Source organism: Rhinichthys klamathensis, unplaced genomic scaffold (genome assembly GCF_029890125.1).
Source record: "Rhinichthys klamathensis goyatoka isolate OS25496 unplaced genomic scaffold, OSU_Roscu_1.1 h1tg000776l_1, whole genome shotgun sequence".
Taxonomy (NCBI): Eukaryota; Metazoa; Chordata; class Actinopteri; order Cypriniformes; family Leuciscidae; genus Rhinichthys; species Rhinichthys klamathensis.
The window spans coordinates 202,662-230,492 of NW_026607175.1; the positions used below are offsets into that span (position 1 = coordinate 202,662).

The window sequence follows — 27,831 nt, forward strand, 5'->3', positions numbered from 1 at the left end:
TTCCGGTTTCTCTCAAATCATGTTTCATTGTACGGCGTACATTGTTGAGATGAGCTCGACTGTTGCTCGGTAGTTCGGCGCGCGTCAGATCCGCAGTTTCCGCGCACACACGTTCGGTGCTGCTCGCGGGACCGAGTCCGGTGATCCAGTGAAGCCCCGGGATCTTTAGCGGCCCGGGTCCGCAGTGTTGCTGAGATTCTCCGTCCGTTGGTTCGCAGCGCGTCGAGCTCGGTAAGCTGCGTTGACGTCGCGTCGCTTCTGCCCGGTATGAACGGGTTCAGCACGGAGGAGGACAGCCACGACGGGCCGCCCGCGCCGCCGTTCTTCGGGCAGAGCTGCTGTCTGATCGAGGACGGGGAGCGGTGCGGGCGTCCGGCGGGCAACGCGTCCTTCAGCAAGCGCATCCAGAAGAGCATCTCGCAGAGGAAACTCAAGCTGGACATCGACAAGAGCGTAAGCCGCTTCTCTCGAACACCGAGCCGCTTTTCTCAAGTGTAATTTCTGTGTAATTATCGATGTAACAGTTATATAGATTAATTATGGTAGCACTTCACTTTACCGTCCTGTTCTCCATGTACAGTACCGGTAAAAAGTTTGGAGGCTACTATTTGTTATATTTTTAAAAGAGTTTCTTCTGCTCACGAAGGCTGCATTCATTTGATCAAAGATACAGTATAAACAGTGAAATATTATTATAATGTAAATCAGCTGTTTTCTATGTGAATATATAGTAAAGTGTAATTTATTCCTGTGATCAAAGCTGGATGTTCAGCATCATTACTCCAGTCTTCAGTGTCACATGATCCTTCAGAAATCACTCTAATATGAGGATCTGATGCTTATTTCATGATGTGTTTGTCCTGTCAGTGTTTGCCGTCTCCTGCCGTTCTCTTCCAGGCGTCTTCATGATGCTCTTGTAAATATAATATAGTTTTCTAAACTGCGTCTTCAGTCTGTAGATGCAAACACTGACAGCCATGTCATTAAATATAATTTCTTTGGTAATATGTGCTTGAGTCCAGTTTCCTGCATATTAAATAAACCTAAACCTTGTTTTCCGTGTAGGTTCGGCATTTGTACATCTGTGACTTCCACAAGAACTTCATCCAGAGCGTTCGCAACAAACGCAAGAGGAAGACCAGCGACGACGGCGGAGAGTCACCTGATCATGATGTCGAAGTCCCCGAGGTAATATATCAGTGTTTCTGAACTCCATTGTAGTCTCGAGTTTCTTCCGGGAATGAACACGTCACAATATTCCTCATTATAATAATTCATACGCAGAATAAAGGGGCGGGGCCTGGTTGAGTTAGTTAGTAGTGTGTTAAACTGGCGGTTATGGAAAGGGGCGGGACATTTCCCAAACACACTCGAAGGGCTCGACCAATCACAACACACTGCTCCAGCCGACCAATCAGAGCACAGTGTGCTTTCAGAAGGAGGGGCTTCATAGAGACAGGAATTAAACAGAGCGTTACTGACAGACTGGGAAGAGAGGAGCCGCAACAATGGAGAATATGAGGAGAATAATCAACATTCAAGCAGGAAAACCCGTTCTAGTAGAGCCTGGAAACAACATCAAGACTTCGTAAAAGGGCACAATATGGCCTCTTTAAATCTTCTGTCTTTTCAGGGCTATTTAGGTTTGTAATGTAAATGCTGCATTAATACACACTCTGTTTGCTCCAGCTGTAGAGTGTGATGTTTATTAAAGTAAAGACTGAGAAAAGCAGAGCGGTTAGTAGTGTTGGGACGGTCAGACGTCTAGCGGCACACATTGCAAACGGCTCATTCGTCTCAACTCAAGAGGTTCCCGGCTCAAAGTTTTGATTTTTACATAGAGATTGGTATGTTTATTAGTTAAATCTGTTGATTTTAGCAATCTTTGTTGCATTATGCCAACGGTGACAGTTCAAAAATGGGGAAAAAGCTCTTCTTGTGTAATTTTCCCCCAAGTTTGCATGCCTATAACTCAAGAAGTATTAAACCTATCTTAATATCCTTTTAGATTCTGGTTCTTAACAAATTTTTACTTTTGGTATCTTCATTTTAAAGGCCCTATATGGTTCAATCTCAGAGATATGGAGATCTTAATGTGGGTCCATGTGTAAATTGGTAAACTATATACACATTTTCAGTGGTCAAAAACCAAATGTGGGTCACTTTAGTGTTGTCAAAAGTACCAAATTTGGTACCAAGTCGATACTGAAATTTCCGCTGTTGAGCGGAATCATAAACACCTCTGATTGGCTGTTGTGGTCACGCGCTCATCGGATATGTCTATGATTGGCTACGATGATCAGCGCTTCAAAAACATGTTGTAAATATACAGTATCTCACAAAAGTGAGTACACCCCTAACATGTTTTGAATTTTTTTGGTACATCTTAAGGGACAATACTATAGAAATGAAACTTTGATATATTATAGTGTAGTCAGTGTGCTGCTTGTATAGCAGTATATATTTACTGTCCTCTGAAAATAACTCAACATACAGCCATTATCGTCAAAATAGCTGGCAACAAAAGTGAGTACACCCTAAGTGATGATAGATGTACGTCGTTTAACCATGCAAAGCCACACGTCCGATTCATCATGTTCATGTTTTTGTCTGCTGAGATGAGACTGATGAGACTAAGATGACCTTGTTTGGATCAGATGGTGTCCAGCATGTGTGGCGACGCCATGGTACTCCTCACCAGGGACATGGTGTCTTTCCTACAGTCGAGCATGGCGTTGGTAGCATCATGTTCTGGGGCTGCTGGTGCTGGGGAGCTGAGGGAAAACATGGACTCCAACATGTACTGTGGCGCTCCCTTCAGAAACTGGGCCGAACGGCATGATAACGACCCCAAACACACCGCCAACACTGCTGTGCTGAGGAAGCTGAATGAATGAGGCATTTATATAGCGTGTTTCATCAATCAATCAGCATCATTTACACAGCCCTTTACAACACTCAAGGTGAACCAAAGTAGCCTGGGAAAACCCAGACAACTTCCGGCAAATTTAGATTTGCTCTGAAAGTTAGTCTGGCGAAGAGCTCATTCAAGCCTATTTCCAATCCGCCGAAATCGAGGCACCAATCAGATACGTTGGGGCGGGCTTTGCACGATGACAACAGCGCTGGGATTTTGAAGCAGATTTTGTAGCCTACATTACAAAGATGGATGCCGCCGTCGAACATCACTCGTTCCAATCAGCTATCGCGTCTGTTTTAAGCGATTTGAACGTTTCCTTTTAGTTAAAAACCAAGCAAAGAACAACACTCGGAGATGTGTCTCCGCCGCTCTGCATACGTCATCTCCTTCATCGCTCTGATTGGGTTTAGGTCTATCCGCCACGTCCGTTGGTGACGCCCCTCTGGAAATGATTTGTCTATTACGCTTTGCCAGACCATAACTCCGTTACAACTGAGAATGCTCTGGTTTTAACCAGGCTAGAACCAAAGTGCTTTCCAGAGAAAAAAATAACACACCAGCTACAGGTGGAGAGGATAGAGAGTGATAGAGCCAATTCAGTGGATGGGAGTTATTAGGAGGCCCTGATTGGCGAGGGCCATTGGAGGGAATGTGGCCAGCACACCGGGGTTACACCCTTACTCTTTACAAGAAGTACCATGGGATTTTTAATGACCTCAGAGAGTCAGGACCTCGGTTTAACGTCTCATCCGAAGGACGGTGCTCTTTGACAGTAGTGTCCCCATCACTACACTGGTGATGGAGTGGCCAAGTGTGTCTCCAGACCTGAACCCTATTGAGCACCTGTGGTGATCCTCAAGCGGACGGTGCAGAAGCGCCATGTGTCCAACATCCATCAGCTCCGTGATGTGGTCATGGAGGAGTGGAAGAGGGTCCCAGCAACAGCCTGTGCAGCTCTGGTGAACTCCATGCCCAGGGGATTAAGGCAGTGCTAGATAACACTGGTGCTCACACACAATATTGACACTTTGGACACCGTTTTGACATGTTCACTTAGGGCATGGGTCGGCAACCCGCGGCTCTAGAGCCGCATGCGGCTCTTAAGCGCCGCCCTAGTGGCTCCCTGGAGCTTTTTCAAAAATTTGAAAATGGAAAAAATATTTTTTGTTTTAATATAATTTCTGTAGGAGGAAAAACATGACAAACATTCTAAGTTTTTCAACGTTGTAAAAATGTGTATAATAAATATTTAATTTCAACATTTCTGTCAACGAAGAATTTACGTCATAGACTGTGACACACGTGTCTGTCAGATCGGCGTGATGCCAGACCAGTGGCTGACAAACAAACAAACTAACCGGCGGGTGTGTCATGGGCCATGGACCCCAAGGGGAAAAAGAGAAAGATAGCTGAGCACTCCCAACGCAATAGAGTGCGGCGCGGGACTAGATTTGATGGCCGAGCGCGGGCGCGGGCGCGTGCGGTAATGCACTCACTCTACTAAAACAAAATAGAAACGATTTGCAGGCCAGAATTTCTATTTTTAACATGTTTGCAGCGTTGAGCGATGTAGCCAATCACAGACATATGTGTTGATTTCTTGAACGCAATGGCTTTTTTGTTCAGTGCTGAATTCTGTATCCTGGCAAATCCTCTAATTATAACGAACAAAGTGTGGATATTATGAAAGATTCATTGTGCAGTCAGCTTCATTGATAATAACAGAAATGTGTGAGATCGCGATGAACTGTCAGCTTTTTAGGAATTATTAAGAGAGCGCACTTTGCGCGGATTCAGTCATGCCATACCATGCACGCAGTAAACTGCTTGCTTTTATGTTAAATTAACAGTGGTTTGTGTTTTAATGCTTTAATAACAAATAATTTATCAGGAGGATGTATGGTGGCGACACGTAGGCTAACTTGAAAGTATTTGGAGGTACAGAAAAAAGTCTATTTGCAGGCGGGAGCGGGACAAAACATAAATGTTGCGGGCGGGAGAAAAAAAGTTGAGAACGTCAGTTATAATGACCCACGCATTAAAAAATGGTCGGGTTAAAATCAGGCTCGGGCTCATAATTACGTTTAATGTGTCGGGCCGGGCCGGGCTTGATTTTTTGGGCCCGATCTAAGCTCTAATTTATAGCCTACTTATCATTTTGATACTAATAAAGCTAATATACCACTTACAGCATGTGTTGCCTTCATTATAAGGCTTATATAAAGCTTTTAATTTTTTGCGGCTCCAGACAGATTTAAAAAAAAAAAATTGGGTCCAATATGGCTCTTTCAACATTTTGGGTTGCCGACCCCTGACTTAGGGTGTACTCACTCTTGTTGCCAGCTGTTTTGACGATAATGGCTGTATGTTGAGTTATTTTCAGAGGACAGTAAATATATACTGCTATACAAGCAGCGCACTGACTACACTATAATATATCAAAGTTTCATTTCTATAGTATTGTCTCTTTAGTAGATATTCTAAAATGTGAGGGGTGTACTCTCTTTGGTGAGATACCGTACATCAATGATGCTCTTCAGCGAGCGCTTGCGTAGATACACAGGGCAGCGTTTGAAGCCAGACGGACCGGTCCACTGGCACTGATGGATGCTTGCTTGCGCTTTCAAAATACTTGCAAAACACTTCCATGTGCTCTCAAACGCTCCCGTGCGCTGACCATTGTGCAGCCAATCACAGACATATCCGATGTGCGCGTGAACAATGGCCAATCAGAGGTGTTTACGCTCAAAGCGGCACATTTAAGTTTCAGTATCGACTTGGTACCGAAGTCGGTACTTTTGACAACACTAGGTCACTTTGCACTGCTGATACTTTTTGCATTTGAAGAGGAATATCTGAACAACAAATAATGTTCAAACTAGTATTGTGTTTTTCTATCAGCTCAATTGCATATAATATACCTGTCTGAGTGCCATACATATTCTTTTTTTTTTTTTTAAAGCTCCATGTTCAAATTGTTGAATTTGACCCATTTTCAGTGATCGAAAACCCCAAATGTAGGTAACTTTTTAACCTCTTAACCTTCTCCAGAGCGTCGGCGCACTGAAGCGTTTTTTTTTTTATTTAGTTCAAATATACTATCAGATTTAATGTTATACCTTGACAAACTATACATCATTAAAAAGATATAAGACTCAAGATTCAGTATTTGACTACTATTGTATTCTGAGAAACTTATAGTGACAGTTATGTCTTAATTTGTGTCAGGAGTTATGAAATGAAAAAAATGAGTCGATACCTTTAATATGAATTATGAGCGTCAGCTGGTCCATTCATAAAAAACACTCCGTGCTGTCGTCATGACAGCGATTCACAAAACAACGTCCCTGAGGGCTTTTAGCTCAACAATGTGCAGATGTGGAGAAATATTGATATATTCTCATAGATTCACATCATATTTCTATAGACAGGAATAATATTTATTGAATTTATACCCAAATGCGTCGATGTAATCATAATGATCGCTTCTTACTGAGATGTGTTGTGTTTTCCATTCATACCAATAGCATGGGGGCGCTATTATGTCCAATAAAAGTCCATATATGGATCATGAAGAAGACCCATAGTCATGTGACATTCCAGGACGTCACTGAGTGATACAGAAAGTAGATGACAGAGATCGCTGGAACATGCAGATAAAGATGTTTTGAAGACAATAAACATGATTGCAATGATATTTGAGTTACCTGTGTTCTTCAATCCATGCCAGGTATTTCATAATAATAGATTATATTTATAATGTAATGCTAATCGATATAGATTTCATCATCGTTCAGAACACTAAATAATACATTTTCTGTCTGATTTTTTTTTTATCTGAAGCCAAGTTAGATCACAGAAGATTATTTAAAACACTCGACTTGCGTTATATAGTGAGTTTGGAGCGCAAACATAGTTTTAATCTCATAAATGGTCGTGTATTGATGGTGTGCTAAGCTAACATGCTAGCGAGCCCAGGCGCACCTGCCACGAGCAGTTATTGTTTTATGATTTTTTTCTAAATAGGAATGCTTACTGAAATGTTTCAGTGCATTTGATACCAGTTTCAAATATTTAGTGAGAACTTTGATAAAAGAAATTAGGGTTTGAAACCCTATGAATAGCTTGTGAATAGCCAGTCGTTAGTAGCTATAATGCAGACAAAAGAAATGCATATTTAGAGCCATAATAACCAGTCTGGAGAGGTGTAAATGTGTGCAGGGGAGACTGAGACTGAATGGGGCACCACAAAACAATAGAGACAATAGACTGAATAGATGACTCAGAAGATGACTAAACATCAGTTTGCTAATAGAGTCTAATCAAAATAAAGTAATTTGACATGATCTTGAAAAACATTTAATTAAATACAGAGCTTTATACTTATCATTTTCAGATTTTAAATATAAAATGGTCAGACATGTGGCTTTAGCTGCAGTGCATTTCTAGATTGCTCCAGGGCCAACTTCAATTTTATTTTCATGAAGATGTTTCATAAAAATAAATTTCTAATAACTTTACAAAACTTTGAAGCTATTTAAAATTGTTTTTTTCATTATGACAATAATTAATTCTACATTTACAATAAACAACCAGGTGTCAGCTTTCAAATGAGATCATACTTGTGCTTTTAGTGCAAAGGGTTCATGAACTGCATCTGTTTTAGTTTGGGTATGTCATTTCTGGGGATTTTTCAAAAGTGGGCTTGAAGCTTAACAGGTTAAACCGCTGATAGTTATTGTTTAAAGTAGAATGTCTGAAGAACAAATAACACTGAATCTAGAAATGTATCTCGTTTCCCTCTATCCTCTATAGAATTGAATGCAGCAACACCTCTCTGAGTGCCAAAAACAACACATTTATTGAAGTTTACATGTCTTAAAGTTTAATTCAAGAAGTGTTAATGTTAAAGAAAGATATGACCCTATATGGTGCAATCTCATATATATAGGGATGTCAATGCGTTAACGTAGTTATGATACTGTGTATTTGAACTCGACTTCAGAAGCTGTTAAAACAAACAAAATCCTTTCTTTAAATTCCCCTCAAACTGATTCAAATATAGATTCTTATAAAGACACTTTTGAGGTCAAGTTAATGTGCCTGAACTGGACCATTTCCGTGTATTTTTGGCACTCAGAGAGGTGTGTTGTATAGAATTGTTTTGATAGAGGTTAATACATTTGAAACGTTTATTCTTTAAACGCTTTCCTTCATGGCTTCTAACAAAGACTTTATTAAAATCCCTATGGGAAGAATATTTCTGTACCCAGCGGCACGGGAAGCGTGGGCGACCCCTGGTGCAGCAGAGGCTGCTGGGATTGCTGCAGTGATGATGTGTGTGACTGTAACTGTACTGATGTGTGTGTGTTCTGGGTCAGGTGGATCTGTTCCAGCTGCAGGTCAACACACTGAGACGCTACAAGAGGCACTACAAAATCCAGACCAGACCTGGACTCAACAAAGCCCAGCTAGCAGAGGTACTGCCGAAAACTGAATATAATGAATTTCAAAAACTAACAAAAATCTTTTTTTTATATCACAGAAATTGCTGAAGCTTTATTTAAGTTTGCAAACTCAGGTGTTGGAATTATTCGCTGTTTTTTTTAAATGCTCATGATAACAATACCATACATGTTCGTCATATACTGTATTACCATATATAGCCAACAGTTGCAATCGAAATTGTTCAACCCCCGTTGCAAATCAGGTTTATTGGCAACATTTACAGACTTTCAGCTGTTTGCAATGAACAAATCAAACTAAAGTAATTGAAATAGCTCAACACAACAAATGATTTAAGTGGTTTCCCCAAATACAACTGAAAATGCAACTTTTAATTAGAGATGCACCGAGTGACCGGAATCGGCCGATTTCCACGTGATCGGCGACCGGCCGGTCAGTCTGACATAATCCGATTTTATGCCGGTCAAATGCACTCGGGCGCCGCATGATTAACATCGCGCAACATCAGCATCACACGTGCACACTGAACGCGCACTTGTAGGAAACCTCGTGAATTACGGCCGTTTCACACCGCAAGCGGGAGCAGCGCGTTTTTTTTTTGTTCGGCGTGCGTTAATCAATGAGTGCATTCACACCGGGAGCATGAGCGTCATCAGCGCAGGAGCGTCGAGCAGGAGCGTCGCGTGGGCCAACAGTGAAGCGCGGGTTTCGGCGCCGAGTCTATTTTTGCTGCGCTCCATTTAAGTAAAAGCACACTTTTGATGGACAAAATAAGTCAAGTCAAGTCATCTTCATTTATATAGCGCTTTTAACAATGAATTGTTTCAAAGCAGCTTTACAGAGATAAACATATAATTTAAGGCAGGGATTCCCAAAGTGTGGTGCGCGCACCCCCAGGGGTACGCGAGCTGTCACCAGGGGGTGCGCGAGAGGAAAAATGCAATGGCGGTCTGTTTTTTTAAATGAGATTTTTCCAATACAATAAAAAAAAAAAACATGAACAGTAAACATTTCCTTTGTAATCGCTTATATTTTAAATAAAAAAACTATTATTTATTAGTTTTTAATAGAAACGCATAAGACAGCTGCTGTCTTCTAAACACTGCTCTGCAGCCGCTATGCTATAATATGTCACGTTATCAACTTCTAAATTCAAATGTGCTTTCGCGCGTTGGCTGGCGCTTAGCCAGTGCTGGCATAGCCTATATCACAACTATTGAGTGTTTTCAACCACATAATGTTTATTTTAAGTTTCACACATTTAAATACACATAAGTAGGCTACTAGCAAAACAATGATTTTTATTTTGCTGATATCTATGGATAAGGAAATAATAATCCTTTTCATTATAAGATGACACGTTGTATTCATATCAGATACACATGATTGTGTAGAACGTAGCTTCACATTTTACCCTATTCTTCTCCCAGTTCACCAGCCTCCTACGTTCATGTATTTCGTGAGAAGGGGAGAAACTGACGTGTTGTAAATCCAACAGATCCGATTCTTCTCTGAACTGTGGCACAAACTAACATGACGCCGCCCATCGCGCATACAGCTCAACTAACGCAATCGTTATGAAGGCGTTTAAACAACACAACGCGTCCACTTACACATATTTGACAATCGGAATATCAGTGTTTCATGCTATAGCTAATACATTTGTTGTGAATATTTTTGATAAAAAAGGGAAAATGACATAAAAGCAGATCCTCATTCATTCAGCGCTGTGTTGTGGTTGCGTTGTGTCCCGTGACAAGCAATGACGCGTCACCATGGAAACATTAAAGTGACAAATTCTAAATAACGGTCGCATTGGTGTGAAAGGGTTAAAGTCATGGTTAAAAGTGGAAGCTTGTGCGTACTGCGTAGCTTTGTTGCATTATATTGAAACTTTGTTGATGTTGTTATTGTCATGATGTGTGTTCTGGTTATTTGAGCATGATAAAACATGAGTCTTTATATGGCAATAAAACAAAGCTTTGTTGCGTTTTTTTTTTTTTTTTTAAGTGGGGATTGGGGGTGCGCAAACCCGGTTGGGACATAGAAGGGGGTGCGCAAAGAAAAAAGTTTGGGAACCGCTGATTTAAGGTAACAGATTGTTTTGGCGTTATAGCGGTTCTTGAATAATGTTACTTCCAGCTAAAGTTAACTTTGATTGATTCACCTCCGTCGAAATGATCAGACTTTAAACGCGAACCTGTGATTAACGCTGACGGCGTTCACATGCTCATTCAGAATTCTATAGTTATGTGCTTTTTAAAATATGTGCGCAGGTTTGTAATTCATACAACCCAGCCTAAACAAACTACTTTTCTTGCCTATAAATTTTGATACAGAATTTTGTTTTATTTTATCACTTTGGGGTACGCGAACCGGAATTCACAGCGCTTTATCTGTAGAGAGGGAAAGGGATCCTCCATAGGGAGAGGATAGTGGATTATTATTATATTAATAAGTATGATTTCATCCAAAAAGTGCCAGAATTTGCATGTCTGGTGTGTTTTAAGAACTGAAGTAGGCTAGGCTATGTCAGAAAGAAAATGAAGACTCAAAAATATTTATAGAAAATGTACCCATTTAAACTAGTTTTTATTATTTCCCAATCGTTTCCCTGCACATGCTCCACTTGTCCTGTTTAGCCTGGCTGGACATGTGTCAGATGAGAGAAGAACTGTTTGAGAAATATAACTTGCCATTGATGTACAAGTGATTGCAATAGGCGTGTGTCTGTGTCTGTGTGTGTGTGTGTGTGAGAAATATCTTTATACTGCAAGGCTATATTTATTTTATTTTTATTTGTTATTTATATATTATTTTATTGCCATTACCTGTTTTCATACAGAAGTTTAGTTTGCTAAATATCAAATTGTTTTAGTTGGATATTGTATGTGAAAAGAGGGAAATGGTTCTTCCATAACACTGCACTTGTGTGTGAATTTCCCACACCAGGAGTCATTTATATAGTTCTATTTTATAGCGATTATCTGTAAAAAAAAAAAGTTCTATGCAAAATGTTCTATTAAAGCAGTGGTCTCAAACTCGCGGCCCGCGGGGTGATATTTTGTGGCCCCCTACTTGACATTAAAGTTTAATGTTAGTGCGGCCCGTCGTTGCGTGTGCCGCGTTTTAAATTTTTTTTTTTTTTTTTTATCCCTTTTGGGCTACCATAGATAGTCTCATGACAGCTTACGGTGGGTTTGTTGTCAATAGTTGTCATAGACAACCGCGAAGTACAAACTTACTGGAAAAAATGAGTGCGTCGCTTATGAGCGCGCTTGGCGCGCGCCTACATTTGAAATAACGAACTTGAGCAAGCAAAATATGTGAGCGCGATATGTGAACATGCCACGAGCTACTGGTAGCTCGCGAGCGACGTGTTGGAGACCCCTGCTCTAAAACAATGTGAGAATAATCATTTTGAGCTTTGAGATGTGTCCAGCAGGTTGATAAGAAGGTTTGCTTTGATTTGTGCAAAGTCAGTAATTTGCCTGAGACACTGTACATGTGTAGAAATAATTAAATAAGGCTGAATTCACATTTAGCGCCCAAAAACACGTAGAAAACGCTAGGCGCGCCGCGTTCTAATTTTTCCAAAGCGCTAGGGCGGTTGCGCTCCGTAGGCGTCTGTCGTTGCTAAGCTACGGTGCGCTTGCGGCATTCTGAAATGTTTTTATCTCGATGCGGCGCGCACGCGCTTGGAAAAAACGAGCGCGTCGCACCACGACCGCGTCGCTTCCATTATGAGCGCGCATACCGCGCACCTACATTTGAAATAACGAACTTGAGCGCGCAAAAGACGCGATATGTGAACAGGCCCTAAGACGGGCAGACATGACTGCAAATATTTGTATTTCAAAAGCAATAATCGTTTTTCTAAGTATAATAAAAGGAAATGTGCCTTCCAAAAAAAACATTCAATATCATTAATGTGTTGTATAAAGAAAATAAAAAGGACATAAGCAAATATAAGTATCACAAATATGTGTTATAAGGAAAAGAAAAATAATGTTTGTAAAATGAAGTATCACAAAGATTTTGTGTATAAGGAAAATGAACTTCAACTGTCAGAAGGACAGCTCATGAAGATTGGATCAGTTGTGCTCCTTTTTTGGAATACTTGAATAGTATTTTTTGTGGAATACTTGATGCGGCCCATCCTGACCACGACTCTACCTCCAGCGGCCCCCAGTTAAGTTGAGTTTGAGACCCCTGTATTAAAGAGAAGATAGAAAATAAATATTTTTGTGTGCTGTAAAGTGGTTTGAAAAAATGAAATAGGAATCGGCTAAAATCGGTATCGGCAGGTCAAACTCAAGTAAAAATCGGGATCGGCCTAGAAAATTGTAATCGGTGCATCTCTACTTTTAATTCAATTCAATTCAAATTTATTTGTATAGCGCTTTTCACTAGGGATGTCCCGATCACCCGATCGGAAATCGGGCCCGATCACGTGGTTTCAGACTCGATCGGAATCGTACGTTACCTCCCGATCAGGACTCGGAGATATGTAAATTAGGGGTGTAACGGTACATGTATTCGTAATTATTGAACCGTTTCGGAACGAGGCTTCCGGTTCGGTACGCATACAAACCGAACGATTCCTAGGACCATTTTTCCTGCTGACAAAATCCGCGCTGGCGCGATCACCACAACGTTGCGCAACATGAAATGGCAAACGTAATGAAAGCGGAACGAAACTGCTCTACTCATTATATTGTGCTTTACGGACCATTTATCAGTTCGGACCAGCAGCATCTGTGCAGCGCGAGATCAAGCGAAGAGATCCAGTGGAGAAAACATTTGAGTTCGCCACTGAAGTAATAACATCGCTGCGAGATCTAGTGAGAAGCATTCACATTTCTCCGTTATTAACCGTAGATCTCTATTAGATCAAACAGCGCTGACGTGGACACCAGGAGAAACATTGTGCCGTGAATGAACATGGATTTAATGTTGCACTTCAAAACTCAAATATTATTTAAATATATATTTAAATGTTATTTTTAATGTGATGACCAAAACATTATTTGTTCATCCTTCAAAGATAAACCCCCATTTATAAACCTGAAAGTTTCAAGATGTAGGAAAACTCACACTTATTTAAAAATAGTTTTTCTTTTAATAAATAGGCATTTCTTTCTCTGGCATTTCTTTCTTTTTGCTGTATCGTATCGAACCGAACCGCAAATTTTGTGAACTGTTACACCCCTAATGTGTATATATATATTCTCATTAATTTTTTTATACACTTTTAATACACTTTTATTTTTTGTTTACATGCCTGCCGGGTATTTTAAGTTGAGGTGCTATTTGTTTTTATATTAGACTTTTTCTATATTTACGGTTGCACTAAAGTCCAAAAGTGAAGATTTTATGTTATTTATTACTTGATTGTTCAAGCTACCTCACAGAAGTGCTCTGTTTGTTAACAGAGTTGTTGAATGTTAAAAATAAGGTGAACTAAATTAAAAATAAGGAACATCCTGGATCTGTTTTTTCTCTCTTCTTTATTCTTTTTTTATGTATTATATAAGTATCGGATCGGGACTCGGTATCGGTAGATACTCAATCAAATGACTCGGACTCGAGGGCAAAAAAAACCTGATCGGGACATCCCTACTTTTCATAATACACATTGTTTCAAAGCAGCTTTACAGAAAGTGCATTTCAGAAATGTACTTAGAAAAAATACAGTTAGTTAATCATGTATTAATTTAATGACTTCTGCAGTTTCAAAATCAGTTTTGGCAATCATCTTTAGCACTTGGTAGAACACACATTTGCTGCAAGCGAGATGTATAACCAGACAAGAGCTTCTGTTTCTGAGGGATCTGAGCCGTTCCTCATGAGCAAAGGCCAGTTCAGGGATATTCTTGTGTTTGCTGCTGCAACCGCCGCCTTCACATCCCTCCAGAGGTGTTCTCTGGGGTTCGAGTCAGGAGACTGTGCTGCCCCTGTATCTCCCAGCACTTCTTCTGACGCCAAGCCTGGGTGAAGTCTGAGGAACGCTTGGGATCGTTGTCCTGTGGAAGGTCTGAGCTCCAGCTCCTCCTCCCTGACGGCATGATGTTCTCTCCTAGGATCTCCTGATCCTTCAGTGATCCTCTCTCCTTGATCCGGTCTGCAGAGCCGGAGGATATAGATCCGCCAGAGCATCACGAGCTCCCCACGCTGAACTGGAGACCGAGTGCTCATCAGCTTATGCTTCATCCTTCCTCAGACACACCGCTGATCCAGAGGGACGGAAAGTTCATTTCATCGCTCCACAGAACGGGATCCCTGAACTTCTGCGGAAGTATTTATGATTTTGAGCAAATTGGAGCCGACCTTTCTTGTGCTTTTGGGTCAGTAGTGGTGTAGTCTTTGAGTTCTGGCATGCGTTTAGTATGAGCTTTACTGTGCAGCTGAACATCAGTGCCTGTGGCCACCAGGTCTTCTGCAGTCACTCCAGGGTTTCTCTGAACCGGCCTTCTCAGAAATCTGGTTCCAGCCGTTGTTCGCTTCCCCTTTCTGCCCCATCCAGGGAGTGTAACCACTATTCCTGTAACTTTAAACTGGTGAACTATGCTTCCAACAGTGTCTCTGGGAATGTTTAGTGCCTTCGCTATCTTTCAATATCATGTTCCTTGTTTGTGAAGGCCGATGATATTTTCTCTTAAAGGCACACTATGCAGGAATTTTGTTTTTGTCAAACAGCGACCCCTAGAGTCGCTGTGGAGTACTTGTATTTAACGTTACTGTCGATGCTGCAGCCAATGAGCCGTCGGCGGGGGCCGACTCGAGCATTTAACTGTTTTGTTAAACGCGGGGGCCGACTCAACCTCCACGGAGAGTTTTTAATATTTTATCAGACAATAACTACTCAAGATTTTGCTTTAGTATAATTTTCGGGACAATTAGGGCCGGATTCGGGACAACAGCTTAGATTTCGGGACTGTCCCGAATTTTTCGCTACGTCTGGTCACCCTATGTGGCGGCGCGCGTGCAGTCTCCACTCGGACGCGCTCTTCAATCTATTGCCGTTGCGGACTCTCTATTCATTCCGGTGAAATCACAAAATAAAATGCACACAAACTTAGAAAGATTTACGTACTAGTCCATCAACAAGATCGCCAGGTCAGCATCACGGTTGCATCCAGTGCTGCTTTTTAGCTCACGCCAACGAGTGAAAGACCCATCTATGGAAAAGCCCGACCGAGTGGGACTCTTGTCCGGTTCCTCACGCGGTCAGATTCTTTTCCTTTTCCTAGTCTCTTCCGACCGCGTTTTCTTTGCTTTTTCCATCGTCGAGTATCACGTCTGAAATGCGCGCAAGTGTCTTCATGCTTCATATGTTGTTGTTGATGTGTGTGACGTCGTTGCCGTAAAGCATGTCGTGATTCTCGCGAGATTTGTCGGGGGCGCTCCTCTCAAACTTGCATTGCTGGTATTTCCAGCGGCGTCCCCCCCAAGCTTTACTACCAGGATGATTCGTCCTACTATGAGTTTGTTTGCCACCGAAATGACTTTGAAGCTGTTATATTAAGGTACAATTCTTGCATAGTGTGCCTTTAACATTTTGGACCTTTCTTTTGACTTATTTCTAACTTAGTCAAATGTGACCCTCAACAAACCTAGCCAGTTCAGATAGTTCATGTTTTCTAGCTCAAGCACACCTGGTGCAACTAATGAAGCCATTGATTAGTGGTTTTGTAGATTTATGCTGTTGTGAGGGAATATATTCAGGGGGTTGACTAATTTTGAAATTGCAGAAATCATTCAAAGTTGCATTTTCAGTTACATTTGGGGAAATCACTTGAAACATTTGTTGTGTTGAGTGATTTCAATCACTTTTGTCTGATTTGTTCATTGCAAACAGCTGAAAGTCTGTACATTTTGCCAATAAACCTGATTTGCAATGAGTGTTGAATAATTAGGGCCCAAGCCCAAAGGGCGAAGGCCCTATTGTTTTCCTTAGGATTATTTATTATTATTATTATTATTATTAGGGCCCAAGCCTTGAAAAGGCGAAGGCCCTATTGTTTTCCTAAGGATTTTTTTTTTTTTTTTTCTCCTCTTTTATTTTTCTTACGACTATTCGGGCACTTTTGGGGCTCTTAACGTGCACGAAAACTCTTGAAACTTTGCACGCGGGTCAGAACCCGCGGCCATCAGGGTCGGGCTGAAGATGGTACCCGGGCGTGGCAGGGGGGCTCGACAGCGCCCCCTGGAACGGGGTCCGAAAACTTGGTCCATAAATCAAACACGCTTGTATGTAAGAATATGAAACTCGGTACACATGTAGATCTCCTCGGTTCATATATACTTCATGCTCTTACTTTTTACCCCAGCCCAACAGGAAGTCGGCTATTTAGGGTTGTTTGTAAAACGCATGCAATGGAATTTAAAGTACTTCTCCTAGAGAATTCAAAGAAATGCCACGAAACTCGGTCAGCATGAAGTCAAGACATTGAGAAAAAAAAATTGCGAGGGGATTTTTGATATCTCGAACGGTTTGGCCGTGGCGAGGAAACGAAATTATGGCGAGAAATGTGAAACAGGAAGTGTGTTATAACTTCTGCATACATTAACTGATCTTGATGAAACTTCAGCAGTGTGTTCGCTGTAAGAGGCCGATCACATGGATGTGACTATTGTGAGGCAAAGTTATAGCGCCACCAACTGGCAGCAGGAAGTGTGTCACTTTCAAAATGCTTCGAAATCACCCTCTTATTTTAACCCAATTTGTTTCAAACTTCATCTGTATAATGTAAACATACGCCAGATGTAGACCTGTGAATGGATTCTTGATACGGGCGTGGTGCAGGGACTCAGTAGCGCCACCTTTTGACAAAAGTGAGAGGGTTAGTTTCATAGTTTTACCTGCAATCTTAAAACTCGGTAGGCATATTGTTCAGATCAAGCCGGACAACTTTCTAATTTACAGATTTTGGTTCCGAACAACAGGAAGTCAGATATTTTGGTTTAAATGGGATGTTTTGGAGTAATCTCTGTCCCTCTCTCCCTCTCTCTGCATACCTCTGTGTCTGTGGGGGGAGGGGGATGTGTCTGTTTGAGTGACAAAGCTTTTAATTATTGTTGATCAAGGTTTCGGGGGCTTTTGGGGCCCTTAACATCCTCTAAAACTCTTGAAACTTTGCACACGGGTCAGAACCCGTGGCCATCAGGGCCGGACTGAAGCTGGTACCCGGGCGTGGCAGGGCGGACCGACAGCGCCCCCTGGACTGGGATTCGAACACTTGTCCATAAATCAAAGACACTTGCATGTAATAATATGAAACTCTGTACACTTATAGATCTCATTGGGTTAAACAACTTTCGTGCTCTAAGTTTTACGACATCCCAACAGGAAGCCGGCTATCATGGTTTGTTTGGAAACGCATACCCCTGAAATTCTATTTAATTCTCCTTGGGAATTGATCGGATTTCAAGCAAACTCGGTCAGCATGACGTCAAGACATTGATGATGCTAAATTCCGGAGGGATTTTTGATATCTCGGACGGTTTGGCCGTGGCGAGGAAATTAATTTTATGACTAAAAAAGGACACATAAAGTGTGTTATAACTTTGCTCGTTTTACCTACAGTTACAAAACTTGCCACGCATATTGTTCTCATCAAGCCAATCGACTTTCTAATTTAAAGTCATTAGCTCAGAGCAACAGAAAGTCAGATATTGTAGTTTGAATGGATTTCTTGTCCCCCTGCCATTCTGTTTGTGTGTGTGTGTGTGTGTGTGTGTGTGTGTGTGGGGGGGGGGGGGGTTAAATCCCCCTGTGTGAACTGTGTGTGTGTTTAAATCCCACTAAAGCCCCCTGGAACGCGGTCCGAAAACTGGGCCTATAAATCAAACACGCTTTCATGTAATAATTTGAAACTCAGTACACATATAGATCTCATCGGTTCATATATCCTTCATGCTCTTACTTTTTACGCCAGCCCAACAGGAAGTCGGCTATTTAGGGTTGTTTGGAAACGCATGCTCAGGAATTTGAAACACTTCTCCTAGGGAATTCCGCCGTTCGTCTCCAAACTCGGTGTGCATGAAGTCAAGAAATTGAGGATCCCAAATTGCGAACGGATTTTTGATATCTCGAACGGTGTGGCCGTGGCGAGGAAACGAATTTATGGCGAATAATGGAAACAGGAAGTGTGTTATAACTTCTTCATACATTGACTGATCTTGATGAAACTTCAGCAGTGTGTTCGCTGTAAGAGGCCGATCACATGGATGTGACTATTGTGAGTCAAAGTTATAGCGCCACCAACTGGCAGCAGGAAGTGTGTCACTTTCAAAATGCTTTGAAATCACCCTCTTATTTTTACCCGATTTGCTTCAAACTTCACTACTATAATGTAAACACACGCCAGATGTAGACCTGTGAATGGATTCTTGATATCTTAGATAATGTTGCCATGGCAACGCATCAAACTTTAATATTCTTTTCTTATGCTTTTGAGACTCTTAGCATGCCTGAAATTGCTTGAAATTGCATGAAACTCGACAGACAGATCAGATTTATTAGCCAGTAGACATGTGCAAAGTTTCAGAAACGGGCATGGTGCAGGGACTCAGTAGCGCCACCTTTTGACAAAAGTGGGGGTGTTAGTTTTATAGTTTTACCTACAATCATATAACTCAGTACGCATATTGTTCAGATCAAGCCGGACAACTTTCTAATTAACTGTCATTAGCTCAGACCAAGAGGAAGTCAGATATTTTAGTTTGAATGTGGATGTTTCTGAGAATTTTCTCTCCCTCTCCCTCTGACAGAGAGAATGCACCCTGCCATTCGTGTGTGTGTGTGTGTGTGTCTGTGTGGGGAGGGGGGGGGGGAGGGGCTCTTTTAGTTTAAACACAAAATTATACATAGGGCCATACTGCCCTCTTGTGTCCAAAATTATATTTATATATACATTATACATATATTTGGTATGTGACTTGAGGACCGAGAGCTTTTAAATACGGGACATTGATAATGGCCACGTGCAGAGCGCTCGAGGGAATTCCTATGGAAGTAGGAATTAACTAAAGTTCTGCTCGCTCATCGCCGTGGACGCGCACCGTTATGAATGCCCGTGCAGCCGTTAGTTTCATTTTAAAATTAGCGCCTTTTCTGGGGCCGATTGCTTGAATTGTGAGTTCAATAGCCTATTATTCTTCATGGAAACCACAACAACAAAAGAGTATAAAAGTTTGGTGTGAACGCAGCATAATGAACAAGCTGCGATCTCAAGATTGCAATGCTGGAGTGTGTGTGTGTGTGTGTGTGTGCGTGTGAGAGAGAGGCGCGGGCGAACTGTGTGTGTGTGTGTGTGTGTGTGTGTCTGTGTGGGGAGGGGGGGAGGGGCTCTTCGAGTGATAGTTAGTTTAAACACAAAATTATACATAGGGCCATACTGCCCTCTTGTGTCCAAAATGATATTTATACATATATTTGGCAAGCATGTGACTGAGGACCGAGAGCTTTTAAATACGGACGTCCACACGGACATTGATAAGGGTTGCGCTTGCAGAGCGCTTGAGGGAATTCCTATGGAAGTAGGAATGAACTAAAAAACGTTCGCTCAGCTCTGCTCGCTCGTCGCCATGGACGCGCACCATTATGAATGCCAGTGCAGCCGCATACTTTTTAGTGTCACTTTAAAATTAGTGCAATAACGGGGCCGATTGCTTGAATTGTGAGTTCAATAGTCTATTATTTTTCACGGAAAACACAACAACAAAAGAGTACAATGATAGATTCGCTTAAATAGGGGCTTTTACATAAAATAGCCTATTCCGTCATCATCTTTTCAGTCAGCTCTGCACTCTCGTGATTAATGAAATTTGACTCCTGTTGCTGATATTTGCTGCAACTTTCGTTCCGCTCACAATTTAGTAAGCAAACACGCTTCAAATGTGTTTTTATTTTATTTTTGTATATGTGTGTGTGTATATATATATATATATATATATATATATATATATATATATATATATATATATAAACCCATTTTATTCCTTTTTTTCAATTTAAGAATTATTTTTAAGTTTAAAAACAGCCAGAATGGTTGTTTAGTCAAAAATAATAATAATCCAAATCATATATAGTGCTATACTGCCCTCTTGTGTTCAAAATCAGGTAGGCCTATTGAATTTATATATATTTACATATTAGGGATGTTACTATGGGAATATTTTCCCACCGGTTAATCAACGTGTGATTGTGTAAACCAATTGTGTAAACCTCCCGCTGGGGGGTTTAAAAACACTAACTTGAAAGCGAAAGTATAATATGGACGTCCGCACGGACATTGAAATGGTGGCGCTCGAATGAATTCCTATGGAAGTAGAAATTAACTAAACGTTCGCTCTGTTCTGCTCGCTCGTCGCCATGGACGCGCACCATTATGAATGCCAGTGCAGCCGCATACTTTTTAGTGTCACTAAAATTAGTGCAATTTCGGGGGCCGATTGCTTGAATTGTGAGTTCAATAGTCTATTATTTTTCACGGAAAACACAACAATAAAAGAGTACAATGACAGATTCGCTTAAATAGGCGTTTTTACATAAAATAGCCTATTCCGTCATCATCTTTTCAGTCAGCTCTTCACTCTCGTGATTAATGAAATTTGACTCCTGTTGCTGATATTTGCTGCAACTTTCGTTCAGCTCACAATTTAGTAAGCAAACACGTTTCAAATGTGTTTTTATTTTATTTTTGTGTATGTGTGTGTATATATGTATGTATATATATAAATATAGCTTATGTTTCAAATATGAGTTAATTAACAATCGTTGGAAAGAATGATACTTTTAAACATAACACTAAACCGTCATTAGGTGTCGCCAGGCGACCGTCTTAATGAGCGAGTCATTGATTCATTCGTTTGAACGACTGAGTCATTCATGAATGAGATAGATGTTTATGGATTGATTGGTCATTGAATCTTTGAGTCAACCGATTCGTTCAAAATGCTGAAGCATTCAGTAATGAGAACGCGTTGCTGTGAGATGCGCGATGGTTCTGCTGTGATCTTTGTTTAACTATTTTCGCTGCTGAAACAGAAAAAAAGTCAATATTGCATCTAAAATGTAAGTGATTTGACTTGTGTGTGTGTGATTGTGTGTGTGATTGTGTCTGTTACAGTGATAAGAGTTTAACCCTTGTTAAACTTTAGGCCTTGTCTTTTTGGATATATATCTTTTTATATTAAAAAATAGTCATACAACCCATATATTTTAAATGTATTGTTTGCTTTAAATTACATTAAGATTGTATGTTTGGTAATTGAACCTGAATAAATTTTAAATGAATGTGCTATATTTCAGATCATATATTTGTTTTCCTTAAAATTTGAACTAACACTAACTTTATTCTCATCTGGATGATAGATTATTTATTTCTGTATAAAATAAAAACACATTTGATTTTTCTTTTTTAATCAATGTAGAATGTGTAACTGAAAAAATAAACAGATTAGGGCTCTGTTTGATGACAAGAAATGAAAACCAATGCGATATGATGAATGTCCAAAAGATGGCTCCCACAGACTGTTTTTAAATAGGATTGTTTGATATTTTTTGCTTTTAAACTGTGTGTGTGTGTGTGTGTGTGTGTGTAAGAGATTTTGGTTGGGTGACAGTTGTAGTTTACAGTTTGACAAGAGTTTATAGTTTGACAAAAGCACAATGTTGTGTTTTATTGCGAGTGTACACAAATATAAGTAAACACTTTGCAGTTTGAATAATGTCCTGTATGAACAAAAGGACGGAGTATGTCTTTATGTCTACATTGTTCAATTACGCCACACACACACACACACACACACACACACACACACACACACACACACACACACACACACACACAAACACTATTTTTCTAATCAGATCAGGCAAGTAATATTCTGTCTTGTCTCTTAAAAAAACAATATATATATATTTATGTATATATATATATATATATATATATATGTGTGTGTGTGTGTGTGTGTGTGTGTGTATATATATAAATATAGCTGCGAGCAGCGATGAAAGGGCCAAAGCCGGCGGCACCGCCACCCCGGTTATAGCGCCACCAACTGGCAGCAGGAAGTCTGTCACTTTCAAAAAGCTTTGAAATCACCTGATTGCTTCAAACTTCACTACTATGATGTAAACACACGGCAGATGAAGACCTGGATGTAGACCTGACCTTTCAGAAGGTTGCTCTCGCATACTTTGTGGTTGACATGTGCCCTCAATGCACACTTTTGCAGAGCCCACACTGATACAAGCTCTACAGCACACTTCTTTTCGACAGTCAAAGCAGGGTTACGTTTTTGCACGTTGTGCACAATAACCCTAAAGGCACCAGGGTGGCGGTGCCACCGGCTTTATATATATATATATATATATATAAATAAATATAGCTGCGAGCAGCGATGAAGGGCCAAAGCCGGTGGTACCGCCACCCCGGTGCCTTTAGGTAACTAAAGGCACCGGGGTTGCGGTGCCACCGGCTTGGGCCCGTAATCGCTGCTCGCAGCTATATTTATTATTATTTTTTTTTTTTTACTACCTTTTGGACACTTTTGGAGGCCTTAACATGCTCAAAAACTCCTGAAACTTTGCACACATGTCAGAACCCGCGGCCATCAGGGCCGGGCTGAAGATGGTACCCGGGCGTGGCAGGGGGGCTCGACAGCGCCCCCTGGAACGGGGTCCGAAAACATGGTCCATAAATCAAACACGCTTGCATGTAATAATATGAAACTCGGTACACATGTAGATCTCCTCGTTTCATATATACTTCACACTCTTACTTTTTACCCCAGCCCAACAGGAAGTCGGCTATTTAGGGTTGTTGGTAAAACACACGCAATGGAATGTGAAATACTCCTCCTAGAGAATTCAAACAAACGGCACGAAACTCGGTCAGCATGAAGTCAAGACATTGAGGATGAAAGTTTGCGAGGGGATTTTTGATATCTCGAACGGTTTGGCCGTGGCGAGGAAACAAAATTATGGCGAGAAACGTGAAACAGGAAGTGCGTTATAACTACTGCATACATTAACTGATCTTGATGAAACTTCAGCAGTGTGATCGCTGTAAGAGGCCGATCACATGGATGTGACTATTGTGAGTCAAAGTTATAGCGCCACCAACTGGCAGCAGGAAGTGTGTCACTTTCTAAATGCTTTTGACAAAAGTGGGGGGGTTAGTTTTATCTACAGTAACAAAACTCGATATGTATATTGTACTCTTCGAGCCGGACAACTTTCTAATTTACCGTAATTAGCTACGACCAACAGGAAGTCAGATATTTTGGTTTGAATGTGGATTTCAGATTCTGAGTTTTTAGCTTCTCCTCCTAAGTAGTTTATTTTATTCATGCCAAACTTTTTCAACATGATGAAAATACATTGAAGATGCTAAATTGTGAACAGATATTGAATATCTCAAACGGTTTTGCTATGGTTGAGGGATTCAAGTAATGTCAAAAAAAGAATCAGGGCATGTCTCATATCTTTCTAAAATGTAATTATACACCATTTATTTTTATATAAAATTATACAAATATTAGAACTAAACCCATTTTATTCCTTTTTTTCAATTTAAGAATTATTTTTAAGTTTAAAAACAGCCAGAATGGTTGTTTAGTCAAAAATAATAATAATCCAAATCATATATAGTGCTATACTGCCCTCTTGTGTTCAAAATCAGGTAGGCCTATTGAATTTATATATATTTATATATTAGGGATGTTACTATGGGAATATTTTCCCACCGGTTAATCAACGTGTGATTGTGTAAACCAATTGTGTAAACCTCCCGCTGGGGGGTTTAAAAACACTAACTTGAAAGCGAAAGTATAATATGGACGTCCGCACGGACATTGAAATGGTGGCGCTCGAATGAATTCCTATGGAAGTAGAAATTAACTAAACGTTCGCTCTGTTCTGCTCGCTCGTCGCCATGGACGCGCACCATTATGAATGCCAGTGCAGCCGCATACTTTTTAGTGTCACTAAAATTAGTGCAATTTCGGGGGCCGATTGCTTGAATTGTGAGTTCAATAGTCTATTATTTTTCACGGAAAACACAACAATAAAAGAGTACAATGACAGATTCGCTTAAATAGGCGTTTTTACATAAAATAGCCTATTCCGTCATCATCTTTTCAGTCAGCTCTTCACTCTCGTGATTAATGAAATTTGACTCCTGTTGCTGATATTTGCTGCAACTTTCGTTCAGCTCACAATTTAGTAAGCAAACACATTTCAAATGTGTTTTTATTTTATTTTTGTGTATGTCTGTGTATATGTATGTATATATATAAATATAGCTTATGTTTCAAATATGAGTTAATTAACAATCGTTGGAAAGAATGATACTTTTAAACATAACACTAAACCGTCAGTAGGTGTCGCCAGGCGACCGTCTTAATGAGCGAGTCATTGATTCATTCGTTTGAACGACTGAGTCATTCATGAATGAGATAGATGTTTATGGATTGATTGGTCATTGAATCTTTGAGTCAACCGATTCGTTCAAAATGCTGAATCATTCAGTAATGAGAACGCGTTGCTGTGAGATGCGCGATGGTTCTGCTGTGATCTTTGTTTAACTATTTTCGCTGCTGAAACAGAAAAAAAGTCAATATTGCATGTAAAATGTAAGTGATTTGACTTGTGTGTGTGTGTGTGTGATTGTGTGTGTGATTGTGTCTGTTACAGTGATAAGAGTTTAACCCTTGTTAAACTTTAGGCCTTGTCTTTTTGGATATATATCTTTTTATATTAAAAAATAGTCATACAACCCATATATTTTAAATGTATTGTTTGCTTTAAATTACATTAAGATTGTATGTTTGGTAATTGAACCTGAATGAATTTTAAATGAATGTGCTATATTTCAGATCATATATTTGTTTTCCTTAAAATTTGAACTAACACTAACTTTATTCTCATCTGAATGATAGATTATTTATTTCTGTATAAAATAAAAACACATTTGATTTTTCTTTTTTAATCAATGTAGAATGTGTAACTGAAAAAATAAACAGATTAGGGCTCTGTTTGATGACAAGAAATGAAAACCAATGCGATATGATGAATGTCCAAAAGATGGCTCCCACAGACTGTTTTTAAATAGGATTGTTTGATATTTTTTGCTTTTAAACTGTGTGTGTGTGTGTAAGAGATTTTGGTTGGGTGACAGTTGTAGTTTACAGTTTGACAAGAGTTTATAGCTTGACAAAAGCACAATGTTGTGTTTTATTGCAAGTGTACACAAATATAAGTAAACACTTTGCAGTTTGAATAATGTCCTGTATGAACAAAAGGACGGAGTATGTTTTTATGACTGCATTGTTCAATTACGCCACACACACACACACACACACACACACAAACACACACACACACACACACACACACACACACACACACAAACACTATTTTTCTAATCAGATCAGGCAAGTAATATTCTGTCTTGTCTCTTAAAAAAACAATATATATATATTTATGTATATATATATATATATATATATATATATATATATATATATGTGTATGTGTGTGTGTGTTTGTGTGTGTATATATATAAATATAGCTGCGAGCAGCGATGAAAGGGCCAAAGCCGGCGGCACCGCCACCCCGGTTATAGCGCCACCAACTGGCAGCAGGAAGTCTGTCACTTTCAAAAAGCTTTGAAATCACCTGATTGCTTCAAACTTCACTACTATGATGTAAACACACGGCAGATGTAGACCTGGATGTAGACCTGACCTTTCAGAAGGTTGCTCTCGCATACTTTGTGGTTGATATGTGCCCTCAATGCACACTTTTGCAGAGCCCACACTGATACAAGCTCTACAGCACACTTCTTTTCGACAGTCAAAGCAGGGTTACGTTTTTGCACGTCGTGCACAATAACCCTAAAGGCACCAGGGTGGCGGTGCCACCGGCTTTATATATATATATATATATATATAAATATAGCTGCGAGCAGCGATGAAGGGCCAAAGCCGGTGGTACCGCCACCCCGGTGCCTTTAGGTAACTAAAGGCACCGGGGTTGCGGTGCCACCGGCTTGGGCCCGTAATCGCTGCTCGCAGCTATATTTATATATATATATACATATTTTCAATTGCAACTGTATATACACTGCTGTTCAAAAGTTTTGGATCGGTAAGATTTTTAATGTTTTTGAAAGAAGTCTCTTCTCCTCACTAAGGCTGCATTTATTTGATTGTCATATTTAACAATAATTTTTTGTATTTTTAATGAAAATCATCTATTTTCTATGTGAATATACAGTAAAGTGTAATTTATTCCTGTGATCAAAGCTGTATTTTCAGCATCATTACTCCAGTCTTCAGTGTCACATGATCCTTCAGAAATCACTCTAATATGAGGATCTGATGCTCAAGAAACAGTTATGATTATCAATGTTGAAAACAGTTGTGTACACATATTTTTTGCATGATTTTTTAATGAATAGAAAGTCCCAAAGAACAGCATTTATCTGTTTTGTATTTTTAATAAAACAAATGCAGCCTTGGTGAGCTTTCAAAAACATAAAAAATCTTACTGATCCAAAACTTTTGAACAGCAGTGTATTTATATACACACGTCTAATCCACAACAATAATAATTTTTTACAGTGTAACTTTGTCAAAACACTTCCTAACTAGTGAAGTGAGCATAATAATGCAATTGCAGGAACACGCCTCGTATCTGTCAGCCAATGGGAATCCAGCATTCAGCAGTGTAAGCAGAATTCACTCAGTGCTTGTGTTAGTAATATGTTTTTTTGTTTCTTCTCCAGACTGTGAGCCGTCACTTCCGGAATATTCCAGTCAACGAGAAGGAAACGCTCACATACTTTATTTATATGGTGAAGAGCAGTAAAAGCCGGCTGGACCAGAAGTCAGAAGGAAGCAAACAAGTGGAATAAGATCTCGGATACACACGCGTGTCTCGACTCATGTTAGCTGGCTTTACATCCCTGTTTGAATGCTTTCTGTGCAGACGCTGTGTTTTCTGTACGTATGTCCAACATCAGGTGACATTATGGGAGTCACTGCAAATAAGTGCAGAATGATGATGATGGAGGGTAACCGCTTCAACTTCTGTGCCAAACACCAATAAAACCACCGCTGTTTGAGTGACGAACATCACAGAGAGGACCTGAATGAAACCACGAGAGACACTGAATGACTGCTAATGCCAAAACTCCCAGAAGAGCCGGTTTCCTTCATACTGCCGTAGAGGGTTTTGTTTCTGTTCTTTTGCTTTCAGCTCCGTGTCTCTGCTTTTATATGACTGCTGTATATCTGCTCTTTATTGCATTTTTTGTAGATTGTAATGTTAGTTTTCTTCCTTTCTTTGTTTGAAATAATCAGAGTAAATACAGTTCTTGTGGCACTACTAATATTTTCGTTTATTATTTTTTAAATGCATTTCACCT

At 40.1% G+C, this 27,831-nt stretch overlaps 1 protein-coding gene across 1 annotated transcript; it reads left to right on the plus strand.

The window, feature by feature from the left end:
* Positions 1-27,791, plus strand: sap30l (sap30-like). Its single transcript, XM_056243089.1, has 4 exons — positions 1-453; positions 1,066-1,188; positions 8,302-8,400; positions 27,190-27,791. Exons 1-4 carry the CDS (start codon positions 268-270, stop codon positions 27,316-27,318), a joined length of 537 nt encoding a protein of 178 aa, XP_056099064.1. The 5' UTR covers positions 1-267; the 3' UTR covers positions 27,319-27,791.
* The last annotated feature ends 40 nt before the right edge of the window (positions 27,792-27,831 follow it).